The following is a 25874-nucleotide window of genomic DNA, read 5'->3' as shown; positions in this document are numbered from 1 at the left end:
CAGGCTATTAAATAAGACAAAGGCACTGGGAATTAATTGCGGGTTAGCTGGCTGGGTAGAAAATTGAATGAAACAGGACAGAGGTTATTGTTAACGGAGTTTCACAGGGGATTATACTGCCTGAAATAGAACGTAAGAGAGAATGTTTAGTATTATTAAATCACTCGCTGATGATATCAAACCATGCCATTTTAACAGATATTGACAGGATTAAGAACAAATAAGGAAGAATAGAATGAAATATAGCCATTAAGGCCAATTCAATAGCAGATTGCTAACAGTCTAGTCCATTTTGGACCCTCATAATTTATTTAATCCCCTGAGAGAAAATAGAGCAATGTTTTTCCATACTGCATCTATCGGATGTTCAATCCTGAATTATTCAACTGTACTTGGCTTTTATCCTCAGATTACATTTCTATGGTCCCAGAAAAGTCATTTGTATTGAATTATCTCTCTATGCATTTGCTTTTTGCCATGATGACCTTCAACAGACATTTATAAATAAGGTCACATTAAAACCATAGAATTCCTAGAGTCCATAAGGAGGCAATTTGGTCCATCGCGTCTGTGCTGACCCTCTGAAAGAGTATACTACCTAGACCCACCCAACCCCATCCCCGTAACCCCATAACCCCACCTAAACCTGCACATCTTTGGACACTTAAGGGAAATTTAGCATGGCCAATCCACCTAACCTGCACATCTTTGGACTGTGGGAGGAAACTGGAGCACCCGGAGGAAACCCACCCAGACACGAGGAGAACATGCAAACTCCACCCAAGGCCGGAATTGAACCCGTGTCCCTAGCGCTGTGAGGCAGTAGTGCAAACCATTCTGCCCATTATGGCCACGAACATAGCCAGCAACCCAACAAAAGCGTTTCTCCCGCTGTTCCTTAAGGTGTTCTCTACTCCGTGTTTCAGTAATCTCTTCTGAGATCTCTGTGCTTCTCCCACTGTGGCATTCTCGATTTTATTCACCCCATTGTGTGTTCTACTACCTCAGGCCCCCAAAGGTTCTGGATCATTTTATTTCTGTTCACTCTCAGGGTATCCTCAGCAAGGCACCATGGGATGTTTCATTATGTTAAAGCCACTGTGTAAATATAAGTTGTTGGCGTTACTTATTGCCCAGGCTTAGTTGGCCTTGAGAAGATGGTGGTCAATCATCTTCTTGAACCACTGCAGCCTGTGTGGTGCAACCATTATGCTGTCATGTTGCGAATCGCAGGATTTTGACTTGGAGATCTTTGAAGGAACAGTGGCCGATTCACATCCAGGTCAGGATGATGTGCGATACGAAAGGGAACTTGGAAGAGATGGTGTTTCCATGCACCTGCTGCCCTGGGAGGGAGTGGCATAGTGGTATTGCACACTAGTAATCCAGAGATCCAGCCCGGGATTCTCCGATCCCGCGCCGGGTCAGAGGATCCCTGGGGAGACACGCGAATCGCGAAACGGGCTCGATTCTTTCTGGAGTAATTGGGTTTTGGAATTTTCATCCCTCACCACCCTTCTCTGCTGGAGTAGTGCAAATCGTGGGAGCCCGGGAACCTCATTGTAATACATTAGCATGTCATCAGCGAGCATTTCCTCCAGACTGTCCCACCTCATGGAATATTCATCAGGCGCTGGCATGATATCAGGTTGGCATCATTTACAACAGGTTTGGCCACGCCTGTGGCAGTCTAGGGATTCCCTCCAGAGGTTCAGAGGTAAGTATAGCCGTTGGCGTGGTGGGGGGAGGGGGGGGGCTAGAGGGACAAGCCTGGTAAGTGGCCTGGCATGTCCACCCTGGCACAGATTGGCACTGGCAGATTGACACTTCTAGGTTAACCAGTTGGCAGTGCACTGCCAACCTGTGAAAGGGCAGTGACTGGGACGGACCCTAGTGGGAACCTCATGGGGAGGTTGCTTATATGTTGGTGGGGGGGGGGGGGAGAGGGGGGGCGATAGAGCAGAGATTAAATGGGGGGATGTCAGCGATGAATGGTGGGGAAGTTGGGTTTGTTTGCAATGAATGATGGGGGCAGGGGTGAGAGCCCTCGAGACCTCTGTGATATGGACTGGGGGCGGTTAGTCTGCGGCGCTGGTCGAGGTGCCATTTAAAGATAGCGCCTGGATCTGTTTAGAGCTGGTCCCCGGCCCCACCAGAGTGATGAAAAGAACCATGTCCATCATAATTCTTTTTTGGCTAAGAGGCTGAAAATTCCTCGAGAAATCCCGCCATCGCCACCGTTTTCCCACTGGAACTGACACTTGGCAATCTTTTTGGTCGGATTCCGCACAGTATGAGGAGCTCTGCTGTAATATGATGCATGTTGCAATGTACAACCTCCTCTATTTACAGAAGGTGAGACTAAACAGCACATTGCTGAATTGAATGGCAGCTCAGACCAATAATTGGTGTATTTGGATAAAATACGTGAATGAACCGTGTTCAGTTTGACAGTGCGAGCAAGCAAATTCCTTATGTTAAAGACACAAGTTACCATCTCTCTAAACATGGGCTTATCTTTCTGGCTTAACCCGTCGAAGCTAACCTGGTCCGCATTTTTACAATATAAATAGTTTCTTGCTGCTGAATAAGCACAGCCCAATCTTTCGAAGGTCTTAATTCGTACCTGGAGACATATCTCAGTGTCATTTGCAAACCTGATTCTATTCTGAACAATTTAGCATCCAGACACTCTCCTGCTGGTAAAGGTTTGCTCCAATTTATCATGACCTTCTGCATCTCTTGCCAAGCTGATTAATTTCCCGATACGTCAGTTCAAAGAGATTTAGACATATTGAATAAGCCAAAGAATATCAAATAAAATTGAAAGCAGACTTTGTGTGTGCAAACCTGGTAAATGTTGATGGACATTGTTTGTGTTTAGTTTTTGACCTTTAGCTGGAAACTGTATGGATATGAACCGACTATAGTGTGAGCTTCTAATTTCATTTTGGAATTGACCGAAAAAACTTATGGTGGATCTTCAGGCTTCTTGCCCAATAGAGAGGAGGCATTCGCACACTTAAAATGGTCCACCACATTCCCTCTATTCCTGTGGATGTGGCAATCATCCTCACCCCCTCCGTAGTAGTCCAATACCCTCTTGAAGGCCTTGACTGAACCTGCCTCCATCCACCACACTCACGCAGCGCATTCCATTGCTGCACGAGAAAGTATTTCCTTGTCTCTCCATTGCTTTGTAAATGATCTTCAATCTGTGCTCTTCTGTTCTCAATCCTTCCACCAAGTGAAACAGTTTCTCCCATCTATCCTGTCCAGACTCCTCGTGAGTTTCAATACATCGGCAAATCTCTCCTCAATCTTCTCTTCTCCAAGGAAAACAGTTCCAACTTCTCCAATCAATCTGTTCTGCATCCCTGGAAACATCACCACCAATCTTTTCTGCACCTTCTTTGATGCCTCCATGGATGGGATTCTCCAGTCCGCCAGCTGCGTGTTTCTCGGCCGCGCGCCGTTTGCTGGTGGCGGGATGCTATCTTCCCGCCGCTTGTCAGTGGGATTTCCCATTGAAACCACCCCTGCCGCCTGGAAACCCACGGGCAGGGTGCGCTCCCAGCATGCAAAGGTAGGAAAATTCCAGCCCACTTCTTTCCTCGGGTGTGGCACCCAGAATCTTTTTTGTTTTATTTGTTCTTCCATAGACTGTGGGCATTGCTGGGTCAGCGTTTATTGCCCATCGCTAATTGTCCTTGAGAAGGTGATGGTGAACTGCCTTCTTGAACCGCTGCAGTTCATTTGGTTCAATACACCCACAGTGTTGTTCGGGAGGGAGTTCCTGGATCTTGACGCAGGAGTAGTGGAAGAAAGACAACATAGTTCTGAGTCAGGATGGTGTGTGGTGGCTGGGAGAGGAACTCGGAGGTGGTTGTGTTCCCATGGATCTGCTGAGGTGCCTTGGTGAGTTGCTTCAGTGCATCTTTTGGATGGTACATCCTACACCACAGTGCATCAGTGGTGGAGGGAATGGATGTTGAAGGTTGTGAATAGGGTGCCAATCAAGCAGGCTGCATTGTCCTGGATGGTATTGAGCTTCTTGAGTTATCTTGACGTTGCCTTCGCCCAGGCAAGTGGAGAATATTCCATCACACTCTGACTTGTGCCTAGGTTATGGTGAGCAGCGTTTGGGAAGTTAGGAAGTGAGCTCCTCACCATAGGATTCCCAAACTCTGGCCTGTTCTCATTGCCACAGTATTTATATGGCTAGTCCAGTTCAGTTTCTGGTCAATGGTAACCACCCAGAATGTTGATGGAGGGGGATTCAGTGATGGTAATGCCATTGAATGTCAAGGTCAGATCATTGTATTCTCTTTTGTTGGACATGGTCATTGCCTGACACTTGGATGACACGAATGTGACTTGCCTCTGTTAAACTTGTCCCCCATAAGGTCCCCAAATGTGCTATTCCAGACAAGATCCTTCCATTTGTTCAAATCCTGATGGGATACCCCCACATTATTATGCCCCCTGATGAGGAGGGGTGATCTGGGCTCCCTTTATTTATCCAACCCCCCTTGGTTGGTCACAACAAGATTACTGCCAAAGGAATTCCTTCCCTTGTGGATAGCTTTTCCCAGTCCTTATGTATTTATGTTTTAAAAGGTGTAAATTCAACCAGGCTTCCTTCAGTTAAAGGAAGGGTGAATTTATTAGCTATTAAACGTGAGGAAAATTTAAAAAAACACAGGCACAGACAATCATGCAGATTTGAAATGAGAAGTGAGTCCGGGAATAAATTGGAAAAAAGATGCATGAATGAGAGTTTGACTTGTCCATGAGGAGCAGATGGCAAAACGTTGAGGCTGTTTGAGATTCTTTTTCCAGCAGTGCTGTCTTCAGCAATTGAGTTGTTGGCTTCACGATACCAGGGTTCTGCAGTTCAGCTGCAAGGAGTTGTCCTGCTTCCGTTTCGGCTTTGCTGACTTGGCTTGCTGTCAGCAGTCAGAGAGGACGAGCCATTTATTAAAGATAGCATGGGTGACAGCTGCTATCTTTCATTGCTGCTGTGTCACGCACTCTGACACACTCAGCACTGAGTAAGTTTCCAGCCGGATTTTTATTCCAGTCATCGAATCATAGAATCCCTACAGTGCAGAAGAAGGCCATTCGGTCCTTCGAGTTTGCACCGACCCTCCGAAGAATACCCCCACCCAGACCCACTCCCCCGCCACATACCCGTAACCCCACCCAACCTTTGGACACTACGGGCCAATCAACCTAACCTGACTGTGGGAGGAAACCGGAGTACCCAGAGGAAACCCACACAGAACGTGCAACTCCACACAGACAGTCACCCAAGGTCGGAATCGATCCCGGCTCCCTGGCGCCGCTAAGCAGCACTAATCACTGTGCCATCATGACGTCCTCTGTCTCTTCTTGGAAAGTCCAGAAAATCTGGGACATAACTGACATGATTTGATTCCTGCGGAGGTGAAAATCAGTTTCCACTATTTCCACAGGAGATTACAGTCAGTTGCTTTGTGCCTTTGATATGCTCCTATCTGGGAAAGGGGTGTGATATTCCATTGGCTCTCAGGACTTAATATCACCCACACAGGAACCCCTCAGACAGTCACTGAATTTTTACATCCTCAGCCATCTTTGGCTTGTATGTCCAATTCAAAAATGCATGTCTTATTTAAAAGCTTAATATGGCCAGACACAATTCAAGGTTTTGCTCCATCATCATGGTATCACCTGCCACTTAAGGTTGACCAGATCTTGCTGCATTTGGACACGGAGTGCTTCAAATTTGAATTTTATGCAGCTGAAGCCAAACCAGTGTTGTATTCAGGTTTAAACTAACTTCCTTGCTTTTATACTCTATGTCCTCCTACCAAATTGAATCAGTTTACCGCACTAAATGCCATCGCCACTTGTCAGCCCATCCCACAAACCGGCCGATGTCCTTTTGAAACAAGAGCAAAGGATGTTGGAAAAACCCAGCAGGTCTGGAAGCATCTGTAAGGAGAGGAAGCAGAGTTAACGTTCCGAGTCCTTCTGGTTCTTCAACAGAAATAAAGAAAGTAAGAAAGTGTTGGACATTTAGTGTAGTTGTTAGAGATTGCAACAAAATGCAGCAACTTTAAGAACAAAAGACAAATGACCTGGTGTGGGAGGGGAAAGGATGTTTGCATTCAAGCAATACATTAAAGCAATACATTAAAAAAGGGGTTTAAGATGGAGGAGAAAGGTCACAATCTAAAGCTGCTGAACTTAACGTCGAGTCCAGAGGGCTACCTTTTGAAGTTCCACACTATCCTTCTCCCAGTTGACAATGTTTCTAACTTTAATATGATCCATTAATTTTGAAACTGTGGGGCAGCAAGGTGGCACAAGTGGTCAGCACAGCTGCCTCACGGCGCTGAGGTCCCAAGTTCGATTCCAGCTCTGGGTCACTGTCCGTGTGGAGTTAGCACATTCTCCCTGTGTTTGCGTGGGTTTCGCCCCCACAACCCACAAGATGTGCAGGGTAGGTGGATTGGTCACGCTAAATTGCCCTTTAATTAGAAAAAATTAATTGGATACTCTAAATTTATTTTAAAAAATAAAACATTTTGAATCTGTGCCCTGTACACCAAGGCCGGGTCATTAATATACAACAGTGTTCGAAAAATAAAGGCAGCTTTGAGGGATTTATATTTGTATTGGTAAACATTCAAAATGTGTCAGTTTAAATTGTTTAATTAATGTTTCTGTGCCTGGAAGGGCACAACTTATAGATAAATTTACGCTGGACAAAGGTGTTTGTATGTGTGGAGATTGGTTAAGTTCCAACTGTGTTTCTATTGTGTTTAGAGAGGGTTACGGCATGAAGAAAAAATAGGCCAGCAGAGGCATGCAGACTTGCTTAGCAACTAGGGCCTTGTAAGGTAGAAAACCTTTTAAGATTTAGTTTAGCTCATTTGATTGCAATGGGAAATAGCTAGTGAGAGAAAAGGCAGCTCTCACAAATCTGCTAGAAGCAATTGGTTTTAGAAGGTTAGAGACGGAACATCTCTCTCAGCCTTGCTAGAAGAAAAGTCACTCTGTGGAGTAATGGCGAAGAAAATAGCTGCCAGAAATTTAAAGTCCAGGTAGGTAAGGGAACATTGAAATTTCCAAGAAGTCGGGAGTTAATGGAACAGAGGAAACTGGGAGCCAGAACAGATTACAATTCAGTAAAGTCACAGAGAGTTTAAAAGACATTGAATCGTGAGAGGTCAGTGGTGCTAAGGTTAGTGAGAAATTACTCCGGTTTGTGAGACATCACTTGAAATAATTGTGGAAATCGGTGTCTGGACCCGGAAGTTATGTAAAAACCTTTAAGACGAAGGAAATCTGAAGGGAGAGATATAAAACGTGAAAACGAAGCCCCAATGGAAGCAGCAGATGGGAAGCATAATTTAACAGGAGATTTGAAAGTGTGACTTTTGCAATCAGAATTTGAAATCACTGGTGTGGAAGCCTGAGTTCAGTGAGAAAAGGGTGGCTCACGGTATAAGAATCCTCCGGGGGGATTTAGCAGAGAAATCTACAGACATTCATTTGGGTTCAGAGAAGAGTGTGTCTTACCGTAGTCATCTTGTGTGCTTAAGAGGGACTTTGTGTGTGTTAATGAGATGATTGGAGCTTAAGATATACTTTGTAGTCAGTGTTAATCTTTAAATCTGTATATTTGTGAAACTAAGGGAGAGTAAGGATGTATTGTATCATGGTCCGGTTTTTCCATGTTTAATTAATGCTTGTTAAAGCTAATTATCGGTGCATTGACTCTGTTCCTCCACGTTTTATGAAAAAAATCGTAAAAGTTACTTGGCGGGATTCTCCCGAATCCCCCGATGGCCCGACGCCAGCGTAAAAAAATGGCGCGAACTACTCTGGCGTCAGGAGCCATACAGGGGCTGGCGCGGAAGAATGGAGAGCCCCCAAGGCACAGGCCCACCCGCAGATCGGTGGGCCCCGATCGCGGGCCAGGCCACCGGATTCTCCCGTGCCCCCGCGAGGACTGTACCAGCCAGTTTACCAGCCAGGACCCGCCGTGTGGGGCCATGTCCATTTCACGCCGGTGGGACTGGCCAGAAACCGACGGCTGCGCGGCCCATCAGGGCCCGGAGAATTGCCAGGGAGGTCGCTGCCAGTGGGCCCCGACCGGCATGGCGTGATGCCCGCCCCCGCCTGAAAACTGCCGCTAGAGAATACGGCAGCCGGCATCAGAGTGGCGGTGCGGGATTCATGCCGCCCCTCCCCCCACCCCGGGATTCTCCGACCCAGTGGGGGAGTGTCGGAGAATCCCGCATAGTAGGGTTCTATTCTTGGATCTTTCCATCCAGTTAGGGGCTGATTTAGCCCAGTGGGCTAAACAGCTGGTTTGTAATGCAAAAATGTAGTGCGGGTTCAATTCCCGTACCAACCTCCCCGAACTGGCGCCGGAAGATGGCAATTAGGGACTTTTCACAGTAACTTCATTGAAGCCTACTTGTGACAATAAGCAATTATTATTATTATAACACCGCATCGTCCGTGCAGCATCACATTCACCACCAACCCCATGAAACTAGTCACTCTCCATTTTGGAGGCTTGCCTGGCTCTGGGATGTTGAAAAAGTCTGGAGTCCCCGGGATGCTCTGAGACAATCAATCACTGCCAGTGCCCCTCCCAGGATGTTGAGGCCTGACTCTCAAAATGGCTCAGGCCTACTATCAGCACTAACGGACTATTTGTGCCCAATAATTAGCCACCTGATAATTAACATCTCAACAACCCCCACCCACCCACCCCGCGCCCTCCCCCATCCCCGTCCCCCACAATTCGCAATCAGCCTCCTCCAGAGGTTCACTTGATTACACGTCAAAACAGGTGGCAGCAAATGACTAACAGCTCGAAAAATGAGCGGTAGTATCCTCAATTGCCACTCCCTGTACAACAACAACTTGCATTTGGAGAGCATCTTCAATGTAACAGAATTCCCCAAGGCGCTTCCGGGAGTGGCGCCAAACAAAATTTGACAACTTAAAGAAATATTAGGACAGAGAACCAAAAGCTTGATCAAAGGGGTATTTTTTTAATGAGCGTTGCGCATGCGCAGACCGGCAGGCGGTATTATGGCGCATGTGCAGGAGGGTGCCTTCGCCACGCTGGTCAAGTTTCAGGGAAGGAATTACGGAGCTCTGGGCCCATACCGCTGAACGCGAATTGTGAAGTAATTATGTCTGGGGATGTGCAAGCGACCAGAATTGGACGAACACGGACCTCTTGAAAAGTTACAGGGCTGGAGAGCTAGGGAGTGGGGAAGACATGGAGGGCTTTGGAAAGAAAGATGGGAGAATTTTAAAATCGAGGCATTGCCAGACCAAGAGGCAGTGTGGGTCAGCAAGCAAAGGGGGTGATGGATGAATGGAAATTGGTGCCAGTTTGGACATGGGCGGCAGAGTTTTAGATGAGCTCCGGGTTCCTATTGTGTGGAAGTTGGGAAGCCAGTCTGGAGAGGGTTACATTCGTCAAAGTTGCCCACAGCTTAATCAAAGACCACACAAAGGGAGAAGTGTTCCATTGACTGATTTGGAGCTCTGCGTGTGAAATCCTGGTTATTTCCTGCTAATGGTGGCAATGGTTTGACATTTTGAGGCTGGCATGATTAGAATGTTCCCACATGAACATGCCATTTCAGTTCTACATGAGCCCTACCCTCTGAAAAGTGCAAATTCGGAGATACTTGCTTGATCCTACCTGTAGTTGTAGTTGATCCTCATTTTAATCCTACAGCCCTAATTCACCCTTTTATTCCCTGTTGACCAGATTTTCATTTTTGAGAACAACATCTTCTATCAGCGGGATGTTAATAGTCGTGCTATACGTCTGGTAGCGACTGGGAAGGAGGGGGTCATCTTCAACGGTCTGAGCGACTGGCTATATGAAGGTAAGGCACACGTGATCATTTACTGCTCTGCAAATATTTTACGGTTGGTATTCCATCTGCACTACCAGTAAGTTAAAATCTCCTGAAGAATCGACTTGGGGCAGTGTGTGTGCATTCGATTGCTGAACTGTGATAATTTGCATTGCAACATTTCTGATCAAACTGAATGGCTGAGTTGTTGTGCTTCTATTTTGTGCATTCAAGTGGAAGTGTGTGGACATTGTATTCAATGTAACCTGCAGGTTTTTATTGATCTGTTAGTTATATCTCAAAACCCTTTCCCTTACTCTTTGCATTGAGAGACAAGACACAGTAATAAATTTGGACCTTGATTTTATTGTCTGTTTGGCGAAGCTGTCGGACTTTATAAGCAGTCACAAATCAAGCTCACTCAAAGTGGCATCTGCATGGCCAGTCCCATTTTGGCTGTCAGCTTGTAGCTCCGTCAGGAGATCTCCTGCATCTGAATCAGCAGATTGTGGGTTTAAGTCCCACTCCAGAGATTGAAACACATTAGGGCAGCACAGTGGTTAGCAGTGCTGCCTCACAGCGCCAGGGACCTGGATTCAATTCCGACCTCGGATAACTGTCTGTGCGGAGTTTGCATTTTCTCTCTTTGGGTTTCCTCCGGCTGCTCTGGTTTCTTCCCATAGTCCAAAGATGTGCAGGCTGGGTGGGGTTACGGGGATAAGATGGGGCAGTGAGCCTAGGTCGGGTGCTCTTTCAGAGGGTTGGTGCAGATTCGATAGGCCGAATGGCCTCCTTCTGCATTGTAGGAATTCTATGATAATCCAGATCGCCAGCTCAGTGCAGTATTGAGGGACTGCTGCACTAATGGAGGAGCCTTTTTGAATGAGAAATTGGCTGCTTTCTTGTCTGGAGGTGAAGGATTTTATGACAAGAATGGGCGAAGAGATCAGGAGTTCCATCTGGTGTCCGGGCCAAATCCGACCCTCAAATTTCACCACGAGGTTCAGTGATATGCATTGACTTGACTGCACTGTTCAGAGCGACACGATCCCTCAGAAGCTCACACCTCTCGTGCAGCTTGTTTTCAGGCTGGTTTTGGCATACCAAGTAAAAGGCAGCCACATAATGACACATTCAGCATTTAAAACAGGCTTGTGCCAAAGTTATGAGCTCCCATTTCAGCAGGTTGAGGTCAAGCCAGAGTAAAGAGATGGCACCAGCTTTTCGCTGATTTAAATATATATATATGTATTTATATTCCTTTCTCAGAGTTACAAAGCCATTGGATGGGGCAAGCTTCTAATCCATCCCCTTGTCTGCTCCAAAAATCAATTTAAATTGGGCTGGTTTAGCACAGTGGGCTAAACGGCTGGCTTGTAATGCAGAAAAAAGCCACCAACGCGGGTTCAATTCCCGTACCGGCCTCCCCGAACAGGCGCCGGAATGTGGCGACTCGGGGCTTTTCACGGTAACTTCATTGAAGCCTACTTGTTGCAATAAGCGATTGTTAAATTCACGGGCCCCACAATTTTAGCCAAGATTGATCCTTCATGTAATAATTTGGGTCTCCCAGTCCTTCCTGGATGGCATGGCCCTTGCCAGCTGGGGAATAAACTGTGAGAACAATACTGCCAAGCAAACTTCAGTTGGTGGTAGACCCCTTATGGGTGGGCCAGCAGAGAGATGTTCTTTCACTGGCAGGGTAGCAACGTGGCACTTGGCACTGGAGAACTGGAGTGCACCAGTGAGAAAAGAAAGAGTTTATATGAGTCAGAATCCCGACATGTAATTGTGGAGAGCGATGTTGCATTAAGAGGCCGACCTGTGATAATGTAAACTGAAACCCTTCTGATCAAAAGCACTGTTAGTACCACGTTGTTTGTTCAAGCAGAGGGCTGTTTCAAGTGGTGTTTGATGCAACCTGCAGGGCTACATCAATCTTGCTTCCAGCAGAAATAAGAGCAAATACGATTGATTGAAGTGTCTCATTTGGTGAGAATTGTCCGCCTCCTATTGATTCGAGCATCTGAATCCACTCCTGTGATATGGCAACGGAAATCCCTCAACATTGATTCCACTGATGTCTTCCTTAAAGGTATCCTGTCAGTCTAGCCCTGTGTAAGAATAAACTGCGTCCTTTTATTATTTACAAATACTGCAGCACCGTGAAGGCAAACAGAAAAGCACTTTATTCAATATGCTGATTTTGTTAGCCAGTGCATCCTCAGTGGGCTCCCAGGTGTTATATCGGAATAGCCACTTGAATTACTGCGGTAATTTCAGGCTGTCTGTAGTTCAAGAGAGTATTCCGACAAAAGCCCGGCCAAAGGGACCTTGCAGTAACTGCTGCAGTGTTCGTACTTTGAAAGGGCCACCTAGTCTTCAGTTAGCAATATTCAAATACCAGAGATATTAAGAGGGAGGGATTAGCTATGTCAGATCTTTTGCTCAAGTATAAAGGAATAAGTAACCGCAGGCCATTTGAAAGCTCCCAAGAAATATCAGCTTCCAGCGTATCCAGGCTTATTTTGCAATCCTTCCACCATAGGCGCCATTCTCCCAAATTCACTCTCAGCCGTGGATTCTCCGTTCTGGTGGCCAAGTGTTCCCGCCAGCATAAAACTGGGACTGGCCTTCGCTGCCGCTGGGAGTGGGGGCAGGACCAGGTCTCTCTCCTGAACCAAGTAAATATATGCACCGTGGAGAGCTTGCCGGATTCCATCTGAATCCCGGTATCTCGCTACTATTTTGAGCGGCAGCCCGATCCTGGGGTCCGACGGCAGCCCCGCCCCCCCCCCCCCCCACAATGTTAATTCCCCCCTCATGCTGATGAGGAGGGGCATCATTCTCCCCCCCCCCCCCACTGCGAGAATAACAGGTCACCCCCCCAGAGCATACACACTTAGGGTGACCCGACCCAATCAACCCCAACCGACCTTCCCCAGCCTCCCCACCAGAACGTCCCGTCAGGACCCCCTATCAGAACCCTCTCCTCAGACACCCCATCAGTCACCCCCATCAGACCCTTCCATCACCGTCAGAGACTCCCATCAGAGACGCCCATCAGAGCCCCCATTCATTAGTCATCCCCACCAGAGACCTTCATCAGAAACCTCATCAGAAGAACAGTCCAGGTAGTACATTGAAATAGCATTGCATTTTCACTTACCCTTTCCCAACATCTGTTGCCTCAGACAAACGCGTTTAAAGCAGCTGTTGTTACAAGTGTCAGAGGCTTCCTCCACAGCCAAATATGCTTGAAAAGGCTTCAAACCTGCAGGCGGGCCTTTGAAATGCAAAACTCCTATTCAATTTCACCCAGCAATACATTGCACTAGCCAGTGATTGACAATTTTATTACTCCAAAGACAGGTACTTAGTGGATTTTTGTCTGTCTTTCCCTTCACACCCAAGTGTGACAGCTCTTTGCCACATCAAAAGGAGCTAAGTGGTTTCACGTCCTCTTATTCATAGCACAAAGCACTTAGTAACCCACCTAGCCTTTTGGACACTAAGGGGCAATTTAGCATGGTCAATCCACCTAACGCGCACATCTTTGGACTGTGGGAGGAGACTGGAGCACTCGGAGGAAACCCACGCAGACACGGGGAGAACGTGCAGACTCCGCACAGACAGTTACCCAAGGCCGGAATTAAACCGGGACCCTGGAGCTGTGAGGCTGCCGGGCTAATCACCAGAAATATAACAAAAGAATGAAATCATTTATCAATTAAAATATGTTTGAATTCTCAAATATACTGGACTCTTCACGGAACTCACTGAATTCGAAATGAAAAGCTGAACAACATCTAAATAAATCCAGAAGATTTCCTCAGCTATCTTCATTCTCCCCGAAAACAAAATACTGTGGGTGCAGGGCCGCATGGTGGCACACTGGTTAGCACTGCTGCCTCACAGCACCAGGGACCCGGGTTCAATTCTAGCCTCGGGTCACTGTCTGTGAGGAATTTGACCTTCTCCCCGTGTCTGTGTGGCAAACAGACTTAACGGTATGAGTCCAATGTGAGTCTTCAAAACTCAGTCCTTCCAGCAGCTTCTGTTTTTATTTTGTTCTCTCACTTCTCACCCAGCTTCTGGCATCTTTTGTTTTAACCAGCAGCCAGTTTGAGAGCACTGCCCCAGGTATTGGGTTTTTGCTAGTGTTGTAGTGGCTCTCAGAAGAGGCAGACAGCTCTCGAGATTCCCTTTACACAACCCTCGGAGCAGTTCCGATTCCGGAATCGTGCTCAGAAGATCACTGGGTTCAGAGCTCTCAAGTTTGCACCCATGACTAAAACCGCTTATCTTTTTTCTTTTGTCAGCCCTTCTCCACATTTAAGGGCCGGGATTCTCCAACCCAGCATGGGGTCGTAGAATCTCCCGGGGGGGGGGGGGGGGGGGGGGGGGTACACGGGAATCGCGCCCTGACGCCGGCTTCCCGATTCTCCCCCGCCGAGTCTCGTGCACCCACGGGATTCCCGCCACACCGGTCGGGGGCCGTTGAAAGTGCCCCCTGTCCGGCGTTTCTCCGGGCCCCGATGGGCCCAGTGGCCGCCAAGTTCGGCCGAGTCCCGCCGGCGTTTGTTGCTCAGGTCCCACAAGGCGGGACGTGGTGTCTGCAGGGGGCGTCCTGGAAGGGATGGGGGGGGTGTATCCGCCCCCAATGCGGGCCCCATGGTGGCCTGGCCCACGATCGGGGCCTACCGATCGGCAGGCGGCCTGGTTCCGTGGAGTCCTATGTTCCTCTGCGCTGGGCCCCTGTCATATTGCCCGGGGGCTGGCAGAGAGAAGGGAATCCCGGCGCATGCACAGAATGACGCTGGCCGTTCCGCACAAGCGCAGAATCACTCCGGCCATTCTGCGCATGCGCGAACCAGCGCCGGCCATTCCACACGGGCTGGAGTTGCGGGGACCACTCCGGCGCTGGCCTAGTCCCCCTCGGAAGGGGAGCATGCCTCATTATCAGGAACCGTTGACGCCGGAGTTGTTGGCACGCCGGCGTGGGGACATAGCCCAATTATTGGATAATCCCGTCCATTACGGCGTCTTCATCATTGCCTTCAGAATCTTGGTTGGAATTCTCCGGCTGATCTCTGGTGGCAGGATTCTCAGGTCCACTGACAGCGCACCCCCGCCCACGGATTTCCTGGCGGCATGGGGTGGCTTCAATGGCAATTCCCATTGGCCAGCGGTGGGAGCAGAGTATCCTGCCGTGCGAATGGCGCGCTGCCGAGAAAAAATCGGTCGGGAAGTCGAAGAAGTCCGCTCCTTGTTCTGAATGAAGGGAGGTGGTCTTGTTGTATTAGTCAGATTCGCTGATGTCCTTTCGGGAACGAGGGACGCGATTCTCCCAAAGGGAGACAAAGTGCCGACGCCAGAGTGAAAACCGGAGTGTTTCACTCCGGCGTCGGAGGCCGCTCTTTGCCCCCTATTCTCCCACCCCTAGGGGACTAGGAGCGGCGGCACGTCAATTTTGCACGCCGGGCCTCGGCGCCCGTGTCAAAGCGGCGCTGCCTGAATGACGCGGCCGGCGTCGCCTAAATGACGTCACCCGCGCATGCGCGGTTGCCGTCCTCCCCTCCGCCGCCCCGCAAGACATGGAGGATTGATCTTGCGGGGGAGTGGAGGGAAAAGAGTGCGTCTTTCAGAGACGCCGGCCTGACGATCGGTGGGCACCGATCGCCGGCCAGACCCCTCCTGAGCACCCCCCTGGTCTCGATCCTCCCTCCCCCCCCCCCACAGGCCCCACATGCAGCGGTCGCGCACTGTTCACGCTGGCAGTGACCACCTGTGGTTGGCGCCAGTGTGAACCGGTCGGATTAGGCAGGCCGCTCGGCCCATCCGGGCCGGAGAATCGCCACTCGACCATTAGAAACGGCGAGCGGCCTGTCGTAAAACGCGTCACGCCGTTTTGGGGGGGGGGGGGGGGAGAATCGCGTGCGGGTACCAGGGCGGCGTGGCGTGAATCGCCCTGCACTCCCGCAATTCTCCCACCCGGCATGGGGGTCGGAGAATCGCGCCCGAGATCTGCCGTCCTGGCCTGATGTGACCTGCGCGTGACTCCAAATCCACAGCAATGCGGTCGGCCCTTAAATGCCCTCAGTTCAAGGGCACTCAGGGGTGGGCAATAAGTGCTGGCTCAGCCAGCTGAAAATAATATTGGAACAATTGTCGTTCTTTTTCCTGCCGGCTCAGGTATGAGGATGTTGAGTAATGGAACCTGACTGTTGAGACAGTTCTGCTGATTTGGAGGCTGCTGATGAATTGTTTTTGCAAACAGAAGTTGAAGTCACTTCACAACTTGATACATTATTACTGAGTGTCCTCAAAATGGAATTCGATTCCACTTACTTCTTTCAGCGATTTGACTGTGTCCTTTGTTGCTTTCCTTTGCTTTGCAAAGAGCTTCCTTTTGCTTGGTTACTTTTTTTAAGTTCCTCTCTTGTACCTGAGAGCTCATCTTCGACAGACAATAACTAAACTTTCAAAGGCTTTTATGTAAGTATACATTTCATTCTTTTTCCTGACGGAATTTTAAGGCAGCCAGCAGAATTTTGTGGAGAAGTGGGGGTGGAGGAGTGGGGTGGGGGGGGGGGGGTACTCTCGCCTGCTCGCTGGAACCGCGTTTCCCTTTTCAGGGAGGCCCACCGAATCACAAGCCAATCAGGCAATGGAGAGGCCAGTGACAGGGCCTTCCTCTGGAATCAAGATCCCGGGGGCAGGAATATCACCGACCAACAGCTCTCAGCCTGTGAGAATGCTGGGTGCTCTTGCGCTCAGGGGCCTGACTGAGGCCCTGGTGGCTGGCTACAGGTAGGACAGGCATTGGAGCCCCAGGATTGCAGAGTAACCCCGGCCACAGGTAAGTTGTGTATGGGGGCATTGTAGCCGGCGGATGGTGGGAATGGTGACTTAATGGTTTGGGGGGACTGTGGGATGGGGTTTTAGGTGGGCTGGCAGCAATGCCACCCGTTCCCATGTCTAATCCCTCCACTTGGCACTAAGTGCCTTTGATTGAAGGACTCACTCCTCCCCAGGAGGTCACATTTGGCCACTTAAGGACCTCAATTGATAATAGAACATAGAATACAGAACAGTACAGCATAGTACAGGCCCTTCAGCCCACAATGTTGTGCCGACCATTTATCCTAATCAAAGATCAACTTAACCTACACCCCTTCAATTTACTGCTGTCCATGTGTCTGTCCAAGAGTTTCTTAAATGTCCCCAATGACTCTGACTCTAGCACCTCCACTGGCAGTGCATTCCATGCACCCAGCACTCTCTGTGTAAAGAACCTACCTCTGACATCTCCCCTACACCTTCCTGTATGATTGACCTCCAATAGTCAAACTGAGTATCAGCGACCAAGTTATTTTATTTATGTACCATAAATTTATAGGATGTGGGTGTTGCTGGCTAGGCCAGAATTAATTTCCCATCTTTAATTGTCCGTGGGAAAGTGACAGTGAGCTGCCTTCTTGACCTGCTGCAGTCCCTGGGGTGTAGGTACACCCTCTGTGCTGTCAGGGAGGGAGGTCCAGGATTTTGCCCCAGCGACAGTGAAGAAACGGCAATATATTTCTTGGTCAAGATGATGAGGGATGTGGAGAGGAACCTCCTGGTGGTGGTGTCCCCATGTGTCTGTTGACCTTGTCCTTCAAGATGGTAGCAGCCGTGTGCTTGGAAGGTTCCACCTAAGGAGCCATGGTGAGTTCCCGCAATGCATCTTGTAGATGTGTGCACTGCTGCCACTGTTCTTTGGCAATCATGTGGAGTGCTTTGTTCTGGATGGTATGAAACTTCTTGAGTGGTGTTGGAGATGCACTCATCCAGACAAATGGAGAGTATTCCATCTCACTCCTGATTTGCTGAGCAAGAACGTCTTGATTGCACTGTTGATGATCCATTCCATCATTTTACTGATAATTGAGGGTATGCTTATGGAGTGTTCATTACCTGGGTTGGATTTGTCCTGCTTATAGTGCACAGGCCATACCTGGGCAATTTTCCACATTGCTGGGTAGATGCAGTGTTATAGCGTTTAGGGGCAGCACGATAGCATAGTGGATAGCACAATTGCTGCACAGCTCCAGGGTCCCAGGTTTGATTCCCGGCTTGGGTCACTGTCTGTGCGGAGTCTGCACAGTCTCCCCGTGTGTGCGTGGGTTTCCTCCGGGTGCTCTGGTTTCCTCCCACAGTCCAAAGATGTGCAGGTTAGGTGGATTGGCCACGATAAATTGCCCTCAGCATCCAAAATTGCCCTTAGTGTTGGGTGTAGTTACTGGGTTATGGGGATAGAGTGGAGGTGTGGACTTGGGTAGGGTGCTCTTTCCAAGAGCCGATGGGCCGAATGGCCTCCTTCTGCACTGTAAATTCTATGAACTATGAGCTGTACTGTAACAGTTTGGCTGTGGCTTGAAGCGAGTTCTGGAGCAGTGGTCTTCAATACCATTGTCAGAATACTGAGAGGCCCCATAGCCTTTGCAGTATCCAGGTCTTCCTGCCCTTTCCTCATATCACGAGGAGTGAATCGAATTAGCTGAAGACTGGCATCTGAAGGCCGAGGTGGATCATCCACTCGGCACGTCCGGCTGAAGATTGTTGCAAATGCCTCAGCCTTGTGTTGGACTCCGCCATCATTGAGAATGGTGATATTCATGGAGCCTCTTTCTCCAGTGAGATGTTTAATTTTCCACCACCATTCAGTTTGATGTGGTGGGACTACAGAGCTGCGTGCCTGTTGGACTCAATGGAACCGACAGGGTTCTGTAAAGGAGCGATGTGAAATGGTTTTGGCAAGAGTCCAGTGGGCTAGGGCCTTGGCGACATGATTGGTCAAAGTAACGGGTGTGGAGGGCTCCAATTGACATAGACAGGATGAGCCAAATCTTTCATCATTGCAAATGAAAGGAATTTCTTAAAATTACAGTTGCAGAGAAAAATAGAGGAATGAATGCACCCCTACTAGTTGTTTGTGTACAATCGACAAAATACAACATTAGCTGGAACTTAGAAAATCCCTTGGCACGACATTGTTCACGTTAGCCGATGTCAGATACCTCAGGCAAATTCAGTTTTGTTCGCTAGAACCCAGGATTGTTCCTCCAAAGGAAGTCCCATGATCACTTTTGAGGTCAGCTGATTGCGTCTCCGCACTTTGAAAGTGGTATGCCGCTAAACAATCACAAATTCTGTTGTTTGAGCAGTGCCTGATTACATTTGATATCAAATGATGTCAGTTGATTGCGATCGGGTTGCCAAGTGATGGTGAAGTGGCTATTTCTGTTCATAGCTGAGCACAAATGAGCACATAAGATGCCCGTTGAACACAGGTGAATGCTAATTATGTCAAAACGTTGTGGTGGTGGCACATCCACCACTCTTCGGCGGGTAGGGGGTGCTGCAAAAAGGCATTGGTGTGCTAGCCCAACTTGCTCATTTTGAAATGTTTCCCTGGGTTCCACCTCCGAACTTAGGGTCAATGAGAGTCTCCAATATAATTCCTGTCTCTTGAGAACAGAACACTGTCCCATACCCCATCCTGCCCCGATAAATTTACGTTAATCTAAGAAGTAAAGCACCTCCGCCCTCTCCTGCTCACCCTGGAGATGTTCCAATTCCCCCTGTCCTTCTGCGGAGCAACCCCACCTCCACCTCTTTCTCATTAAGTTCACATTCCCTCTCCTCACTCTTCCAAACAAATAGCAGGACACCTCATTCCCCGAAAGTTAAATCCGCCATGCTTCTGCCAGTTTCTACAGGGGCATTGGAATTTTGGGCTGAACCCGTCTCCATCTGCCTAAAATATCCACCCAGCTGTTCTCTTTGTGCACTGATGTGCTGCTCTGTGCTTCCAGCATTTTCTGCTTTTGTTCTCAGGTTGTTTATTTGCCACTGAAAAGCTGTCTGCACAGTCAGGGGCTGGTTTAGCTCACAAGGCTAAATCGCTGGCTTATAAAGCAGACCAAGCAGGCCAGCAGCACGGTTCGATTCCCGTACCAGCCTCCCCGGACAGGCGCCGGAATGTGGCGACTAGGGGCTTTTCACAGTAACTTCATTGAAGCCTATTCGTGACAATAAGCGATTTTCATTTCATTTCATTGAGATGTTGCGTCCCTCCCGTTATCTCGAGAACTGGAAAAGGCTCTGTGCACTAATAATGAGGGTTGCAAACACCTGTGGAATTATAAATACTGACAGACGATCCTCTCAACTGCCTTGGACATTTTAAGGGGTAGTTTTAGAACACTAAAACTTTTGAGTTACTTAGGTTATAGGAGGTTTGGTAGTGTCTCTGAGACAGAAGCTCCGGGTTCGAATCGCAAGCCAAGGACTTCATGGTCAAGGAAGGTGCATTCCTAACGAGGCCAAACAGGTTCACTGTGTACTATTGATGGTGTCCTGCAGTCAACATCACAGTGAAGCAGTCTGGGAACGGTGTCCTGGAGTCAGCGTTGTAGTGAAGCAGTCTGGGAATGATGTCCTGCAGTCAGCATTGTAGTGAAGCAGTCTGGGAGCAGTGTCCTGCAGTCAGCATCACAGTGAAGCACTCTGGGAACGGTGTCCCACAGTCAGCATCATAGTGAAGCAGTCTGGGAACGGTGTCCTGCAGTCAGCGTCACAGTGAAGCAGTCTGGGAACAGTGTCCTGCAGTCAGTGTCACAGTGAAGCAGTCTGGGAACAGTGTCCTGCAGTCAGTGTCAAAGTGAAGCAGTCTGGGAACGGTGTCCTGCAGTCAGTGTCACAGTGAAGCAGTCTGGGAACGGTGTCCTGCAGTCAGCGTCACAGTGAAGCAGTCTGGGAACGGTGTCCTGCAGTCAGCATCGCAGTGAAGCAGTCTCGGAACGGCGTTTTGCAGTCAGTGTCACAGTGAAGCAGTCTGGGAACTGTGTCCTGCAGTCAGTGTCACAGTGAAGCAGTCTGGGAACAGTGTGCTGCAGTCAACATCACAGTGAAGCAGTCTAGGAACGGTGTCCTGTAGTCAGCATTGTAGTGAACCAGTCTGGGAACGTTGTCCAGTAGTCAGCGTTGTAGTGAACCAGTCTGGGAACGGTGTCCTGCAGTCAACATCACAGTGAAGCAGTCTGGGAACGGTGTCCTGCAGTCAACATCACAGTGAAGCAGTCTGGGAACGGTGTCCTGCAGTCAACATCACAGTGAAGCAGTCTGGGAACGGTGTCCTGCAGTCAGCATTGCAGTGAAGCAGTCTGGGAACGGTGTCCTGCAGTCAGTGTCACAGTGAAGCAATCTGGGAATGGTGTCCTGCAGTCAGCATCACAGTGAAGCAGTCTGGGAACGGTGTCCTGCAGTCAGCATCGCAGTAAAGCAGTTTGGGAACGGTGTCCAGCAGTCAGTGTCACAGTGAAGCAGTTTGGGAATGGTGTACTGCAGTCAGCGTCACAGTGAAGGAGTCTGGGAACGGTGTCCTGCAGTCAGTGTCACAGTGAAGCAGTCTGGGAGCAGTGTCCTGCAGTCAGTGTCACAGTGAAGCAGTTTGGGAACGGTGTACTGCAGTCAGCGTCACAGTGAAGCAGTCTGGGAACAGTGTCCTGCAGTCAGCATTGCAGTGAAGCAGTCTGGGAAATGTATCCTGCAGTCAGCATTGCAGTGAAGCAGTCTGGGGAACAGTGTCCTGCAGTCAGTGTCACAGTGAAGCAGTCTGGGAATGGTGTCCTGCAGTCAGTGTCACAGTGAAGCAGTCTGGGAACGGTGTCCTGCTGTCAGCGTCACAGTGAAGCAGTCTGGGAATGGTGTCCTGCAGTCAGTGTCACAGTGAAGCAGTCTGGGAACGGTGTCCTGCAGTCAGTGTCACAGTGAAGCAGTCTGGGAACGGTGTCCTGCAGTCAGTGTCACAGTGAATCAGTCTGGGAATGGTGTCCTGCAGTCAGCATTGCAGTGAAGCAGTCTGGGAACGGTGTACTGCAGTCAGCATCACAGTGAAGCAGTCTGGGAACGGTGTCCTGCAGTCAGTGTCACAGTGAATCAGTCTGGGAATGGTGTCCTGCAGTCAGCATTGCAGTGAAGCAGTCTGGGAACGGTGTACTGCAGTCAGCATCACAGTGAAGCAGTCTGGGAACGGTGTCCTGCAGTCAGCATTGCAGTGAAGCAGTCTGGGAACGGTGTCCTGCTGTCAGTATCACAGTGAATCAGTCTGGGAATGGTGTCCTGCAGTCAGCATTGCAGTGAAGCAGTCTGGGAACGGTGTACTGCAGTCAGTGTCATAGTGAAGCAGTCTGGGAACAGTGTCCTGCAGTCAGCATTGCAGTGAAGCAGTCTGGGAACGGTGTCCTGCTGTCAGTATCACAGTGAAGGAGTCTGGGAATGGTGTCCTGCAGTCAGCGCCACAGTGAAGCAGTCTGGGAACAGTGTCCTGCAGTCAGCATTGCAGTGAATCAGTATGGGAATGGTGTCCTGCAGTCAGTGTCACAGTGAAGCAGTCTAGGAACAGTGTCCTGCAGTCAGCATTGCAGTGAAGCAGTCTGTGAACGGTGTCCTGCAGTCAGTATCACAGTGAAGGAGTCTGGGAACGGTGTCCTGCAGTCAGCGTCACAGTGAAGCAGTCTGGGAACAGTGTCCTGCAGTCAGCATTGCAGTGAAGCAGTATGGGAATGGTGTCATGCAGTCAGTGTCACAGTGAAGCAGTCTGGGAACGGTGTCCTGCAGTCAGTGTCACAGTGAATCAGTCTGGGAATGGTGTCCTGCAGTCAGCATTGCAGTGAAGCAGTCTGGGAACGGGGTCCTGCAGTCAGTGTCACAGTGAAGCAGTCTGGGAACAGTGTCCTGCAGTCAGCATTGCAGTGAAGCAGTCTGGGAACGGTGTACTGAAGTCAGTGTCATAGTGAAGCAGTCTGGGAACAGTGTCCTGCAGTCAGCATTGCAGTGAAGCAGTCTGGGAACGGTGTCCTGCTGTCAGTATCACAGTGAAGGAGTCTGGGAATGGTGTCCTGCAGTCAGCGTCACAGTGAAGCAGTCTGGGAACAGTGTCCTGCAGTCAGCATTGCAGTGAATCAGTATGGGAATGGTGTCCTGCAGTCAGTGTCACAGTGAAGCAGTCTGGGAACAGTGTCCTGCAGTCAGCATTGCAGTGAAGCAGTCTGGGAACGGTGTCCTGCAGTCAGTATCACAGCGAAGGAGTCTGGGAACGGTGTCCTGCAGTCAGCGTCACAGTGAAGCAGTCTGGGAACAGTGTCCTGCAGTCAGCATTGCAGTGAAGCAGTATGGGAATGGTGTCATGCAGTCAGTGTCACAGTGAAGCAGTCTGGGAACGGTGTCCTGCAGTCAGTATCGAGGTGAAGGAGTCTGGGAACGGTGCAGTCAGCGTCACAGTGAAGCAGTCTGGTAACAGTGTCCTGCAGTCAGTATCACAGTGAAGCAGTCTGTGAACAGTACCCTGCAGTCAGCGGCACAGTGAAGCAATCTGGGAACAGTACCCTGCAGTCAGCGTCACAGTGAAGCAGTCAGTGAACAGTACCCTGCAGTCAGCATTGCAATGAAGCAGTCTGGGAACGGTGTCCTGCAGTCAGCGTCACAGTGAAGCAGTCTGGGAACAGTACCCTGCAGTCAGCATTGCAATGAAGCAGTCTGGGAATGGTGTCCTTGTCCACCAGTCAATGAAAGTGGAGAGGAAGGTGCAGCAAACAAATCGGAAGGAAAATGGTATGTTGGCTTTCATTGCAAGGGGATTTGTGCTCAGAAGTATAGATGGCTGACTGCAGTTAGACAGGGCCTTGGTGAGAACACACCTGGAGTGCTGTGTGCAGCTTTGTTCGCCATACCCAAGTAAGGATATACTTGCCGCAGTGGGAGTGCAGCTGGGGTTCATTTGGCTGATACTGGGTTTGGCGGGACTGTTCTTTCGTTCTCCATAGCCTGTATTCACTAGAGTTTAAAAGGATGGGAGGAGATCTGATTGAAACGTAGAAAATTCTACAGAGTTGGACCGACGAGAGAGGAGGAGGGTGTTGTCCCTGGTTTGGAATCTAGAACCAGGGGACACGGCTGAAGGATACAGGATAGACCATTTAGGACTGAGATGAGGAAACATTGCTTCACTCAGAGAGTGAATTCCCGTCCACAGAAGGCTGTGGAGGTAAAGTCACTGAATGTATTCGCGAAGGAGATAATGGGCGGGATTTCCAATTGGAATCATCTCACGCTGCTGGGAAACCCACAGCCGGGGGTGCGCTGCCAGCAGGGAAAGAGAATTCCAATGGGCAGAGAATTCCGACTAATTTTATTGTGAGGTTTCCGTGGCTCCAAGGGGCACAGGCAGAAAGTGGGACTATAGCATTGAGACTGAGGATCAGCCACGAACATATTGAATGGTGGAGCAGGTTCGAAGGGCCGAATGGCCTACTCCTGATCCTCGTTTCTAAGTTTCTGACCCGTAAATCCTTCCAAACACGCCAAAGACTGGCGGTGAGAGCAGGAGAGGCTCCTGATCAGCCACACTTGGTGTGGAGTGGCGCCCCCCTCAAGCTTCAAGCCTCTGGCGACGGACTAGCGACCTGTTATGGGAATTACTAGCTATGGAAACGGACAAAGATCTGCCTTAGTGCACCCTCGGGTGCGGGAAGAGAATTGGAATGCAACTTACGTTATGGAGCCTCACCAGATGGACGTGTGGCTTGAAGGTGGGAAGGTAAGAGAACGAGGTTAGTTGGTTGATTTACCAGGAGCAGAGCTTGACAAAGTTAGCTCTTTAAAAGTGTTATGTCTTGTAAACTCTTTCTCGTGTGTCACATGAATACGTGGTGACATCATCAGAGACAGATGGAAGATTTCTGCCCTCTTTCACCTTCGACTGTGAGCAAGCAACCCCTTTCTAATAAAATCTGACCTGCTGGTGAAGTAAGCTACACTGTGGCAACCTTTTCACCCCTTGTTTCTACTGTAAAAAAGAATAGAAGCCCCAAAAATGCCACACGAGGCCTCTCTGGATGGTAGGTACTGGCTTCTGAAAGTGGGCCTCCCGTGATGTTTACGATTAACCAGCACGATTTCCTTCTTCAAATCAAACATTGATGCTTATTGAAGCACATCCTGAGGTAAGCCCTGACTGAGTCTGAGACAGTTAACATCAATAGCTTTGCTTCTAAACCTTTAATACGAAGGTTATCTAACTCAAGAGCCAGCCCTGCTTTCACCTGTCAGTTCAGAAGGATGTGGGAGTTGGGCGATAGATGGTGCCAGTAAATTATTTACTCTTCACAGCGATATCCTACTTATCACTCTTCAAGTCGTGGGAGATCACTTTTTAGAATTCTTGGCAGGTACTATTTAGCAATTGCTAATTGTAGGGATACGTCTGAGAATCTCAGAAAGTAATGATTACAGGCCATCAATAATTGGTAAGAACACCAGCAACTTTCGACGCAGAAAAAATATACTTGCTGAATAGATGAAGTTCTGAAAAATGAACAGAGGTCAAACCACCGTGGAAGAGTTCAGCGGGCAGGCCAAAACCTTCATCAAAATGAAGTATTAGTTTGGAGAAGTGCAGAGAAAAGAGAGGAAGAAAGTGCCAGAATGTAGCAAAGTCCACGAACAGGAATGCCCAGGTGTAACAGTACCGCCCTGTTCCTGCCCCACTGAACGCATTGCTTCCTTTATCCATCGTCACTCCCCTTGTCCAGTCCTTTCCCACCAATTTTAGTGATTTCTCCGAAGCCCCATGTCACATCAACAATTCCCAGTTTCCCGGCTCCAATCGCCTCCTCTTCATCATGGATGGATGTCCAATCCCTCTACACCCCCATTCCTCCACCAGGCAGATCTGAGAGCAGTCCGCTCCTTCCTCGAGCAGAGGCCCGAACTATCCCTATCCACCACCTTTCTCCTCCACCTGGCTGAACTTGTTCTGTCACTAATTCCTCCTTTAACTTGTTTCACTTCCTGCAAATAAAAGGTGTGGCAATGGGGTACCCACATGGACCCCAGTTATGCCTGTCTTTTTCAGGGTTATGTGGAACGCCCCTTGTTCCA

At 49.2% G+C, this 25874-nt stretch overlaps 1 protein-coding gene across 6 annotated transcripts in view; it reads left to right on the top strand.

Annotated features, from left to right (window-relative positions):
* The window catches only part of dpp6a (dipeptidyl-peptidase 6a), a 1618183-nt gene that overhangs the window by 1387788 nt on the left and 204521 nt on the right, over positions 1-25874 (top strand). For all 6 annotated transcript variants that reach the window (XM_038798406.1, XM_038798408.1, XM_038798409.1 and 3 more), the window contains exon 8: positions 9797-9917. In XM_038798406.1, the coding sequence (XP_038654334.1) occupies positions 9797-9917 (121 nt within the window). The remainder of the gene's footprint in view (positions 1-9796; positions 9918-25874) is intronic.

This window comes from Scyliorhinus canicula, chromosome 5 (assembly GCF_902713615.1).
Source record: "Scyliorhinus canicula chromosome 5, sScyCan1.1, whole genome shotgun sequence".
Classification (NCBI taxonomy): domain Eukaryota; kingdom Metazoa; phylum Chordata; class Chondrichthyes; order Carcharhiniformes; family Scyliorhinidae; genus Scyliorhinus; species Scyliorhinus canicula.
Note: the sequence above shows the minus strand (reverse complement) of the source record. Positions and strands in the feature narration are given on the sequence as shown.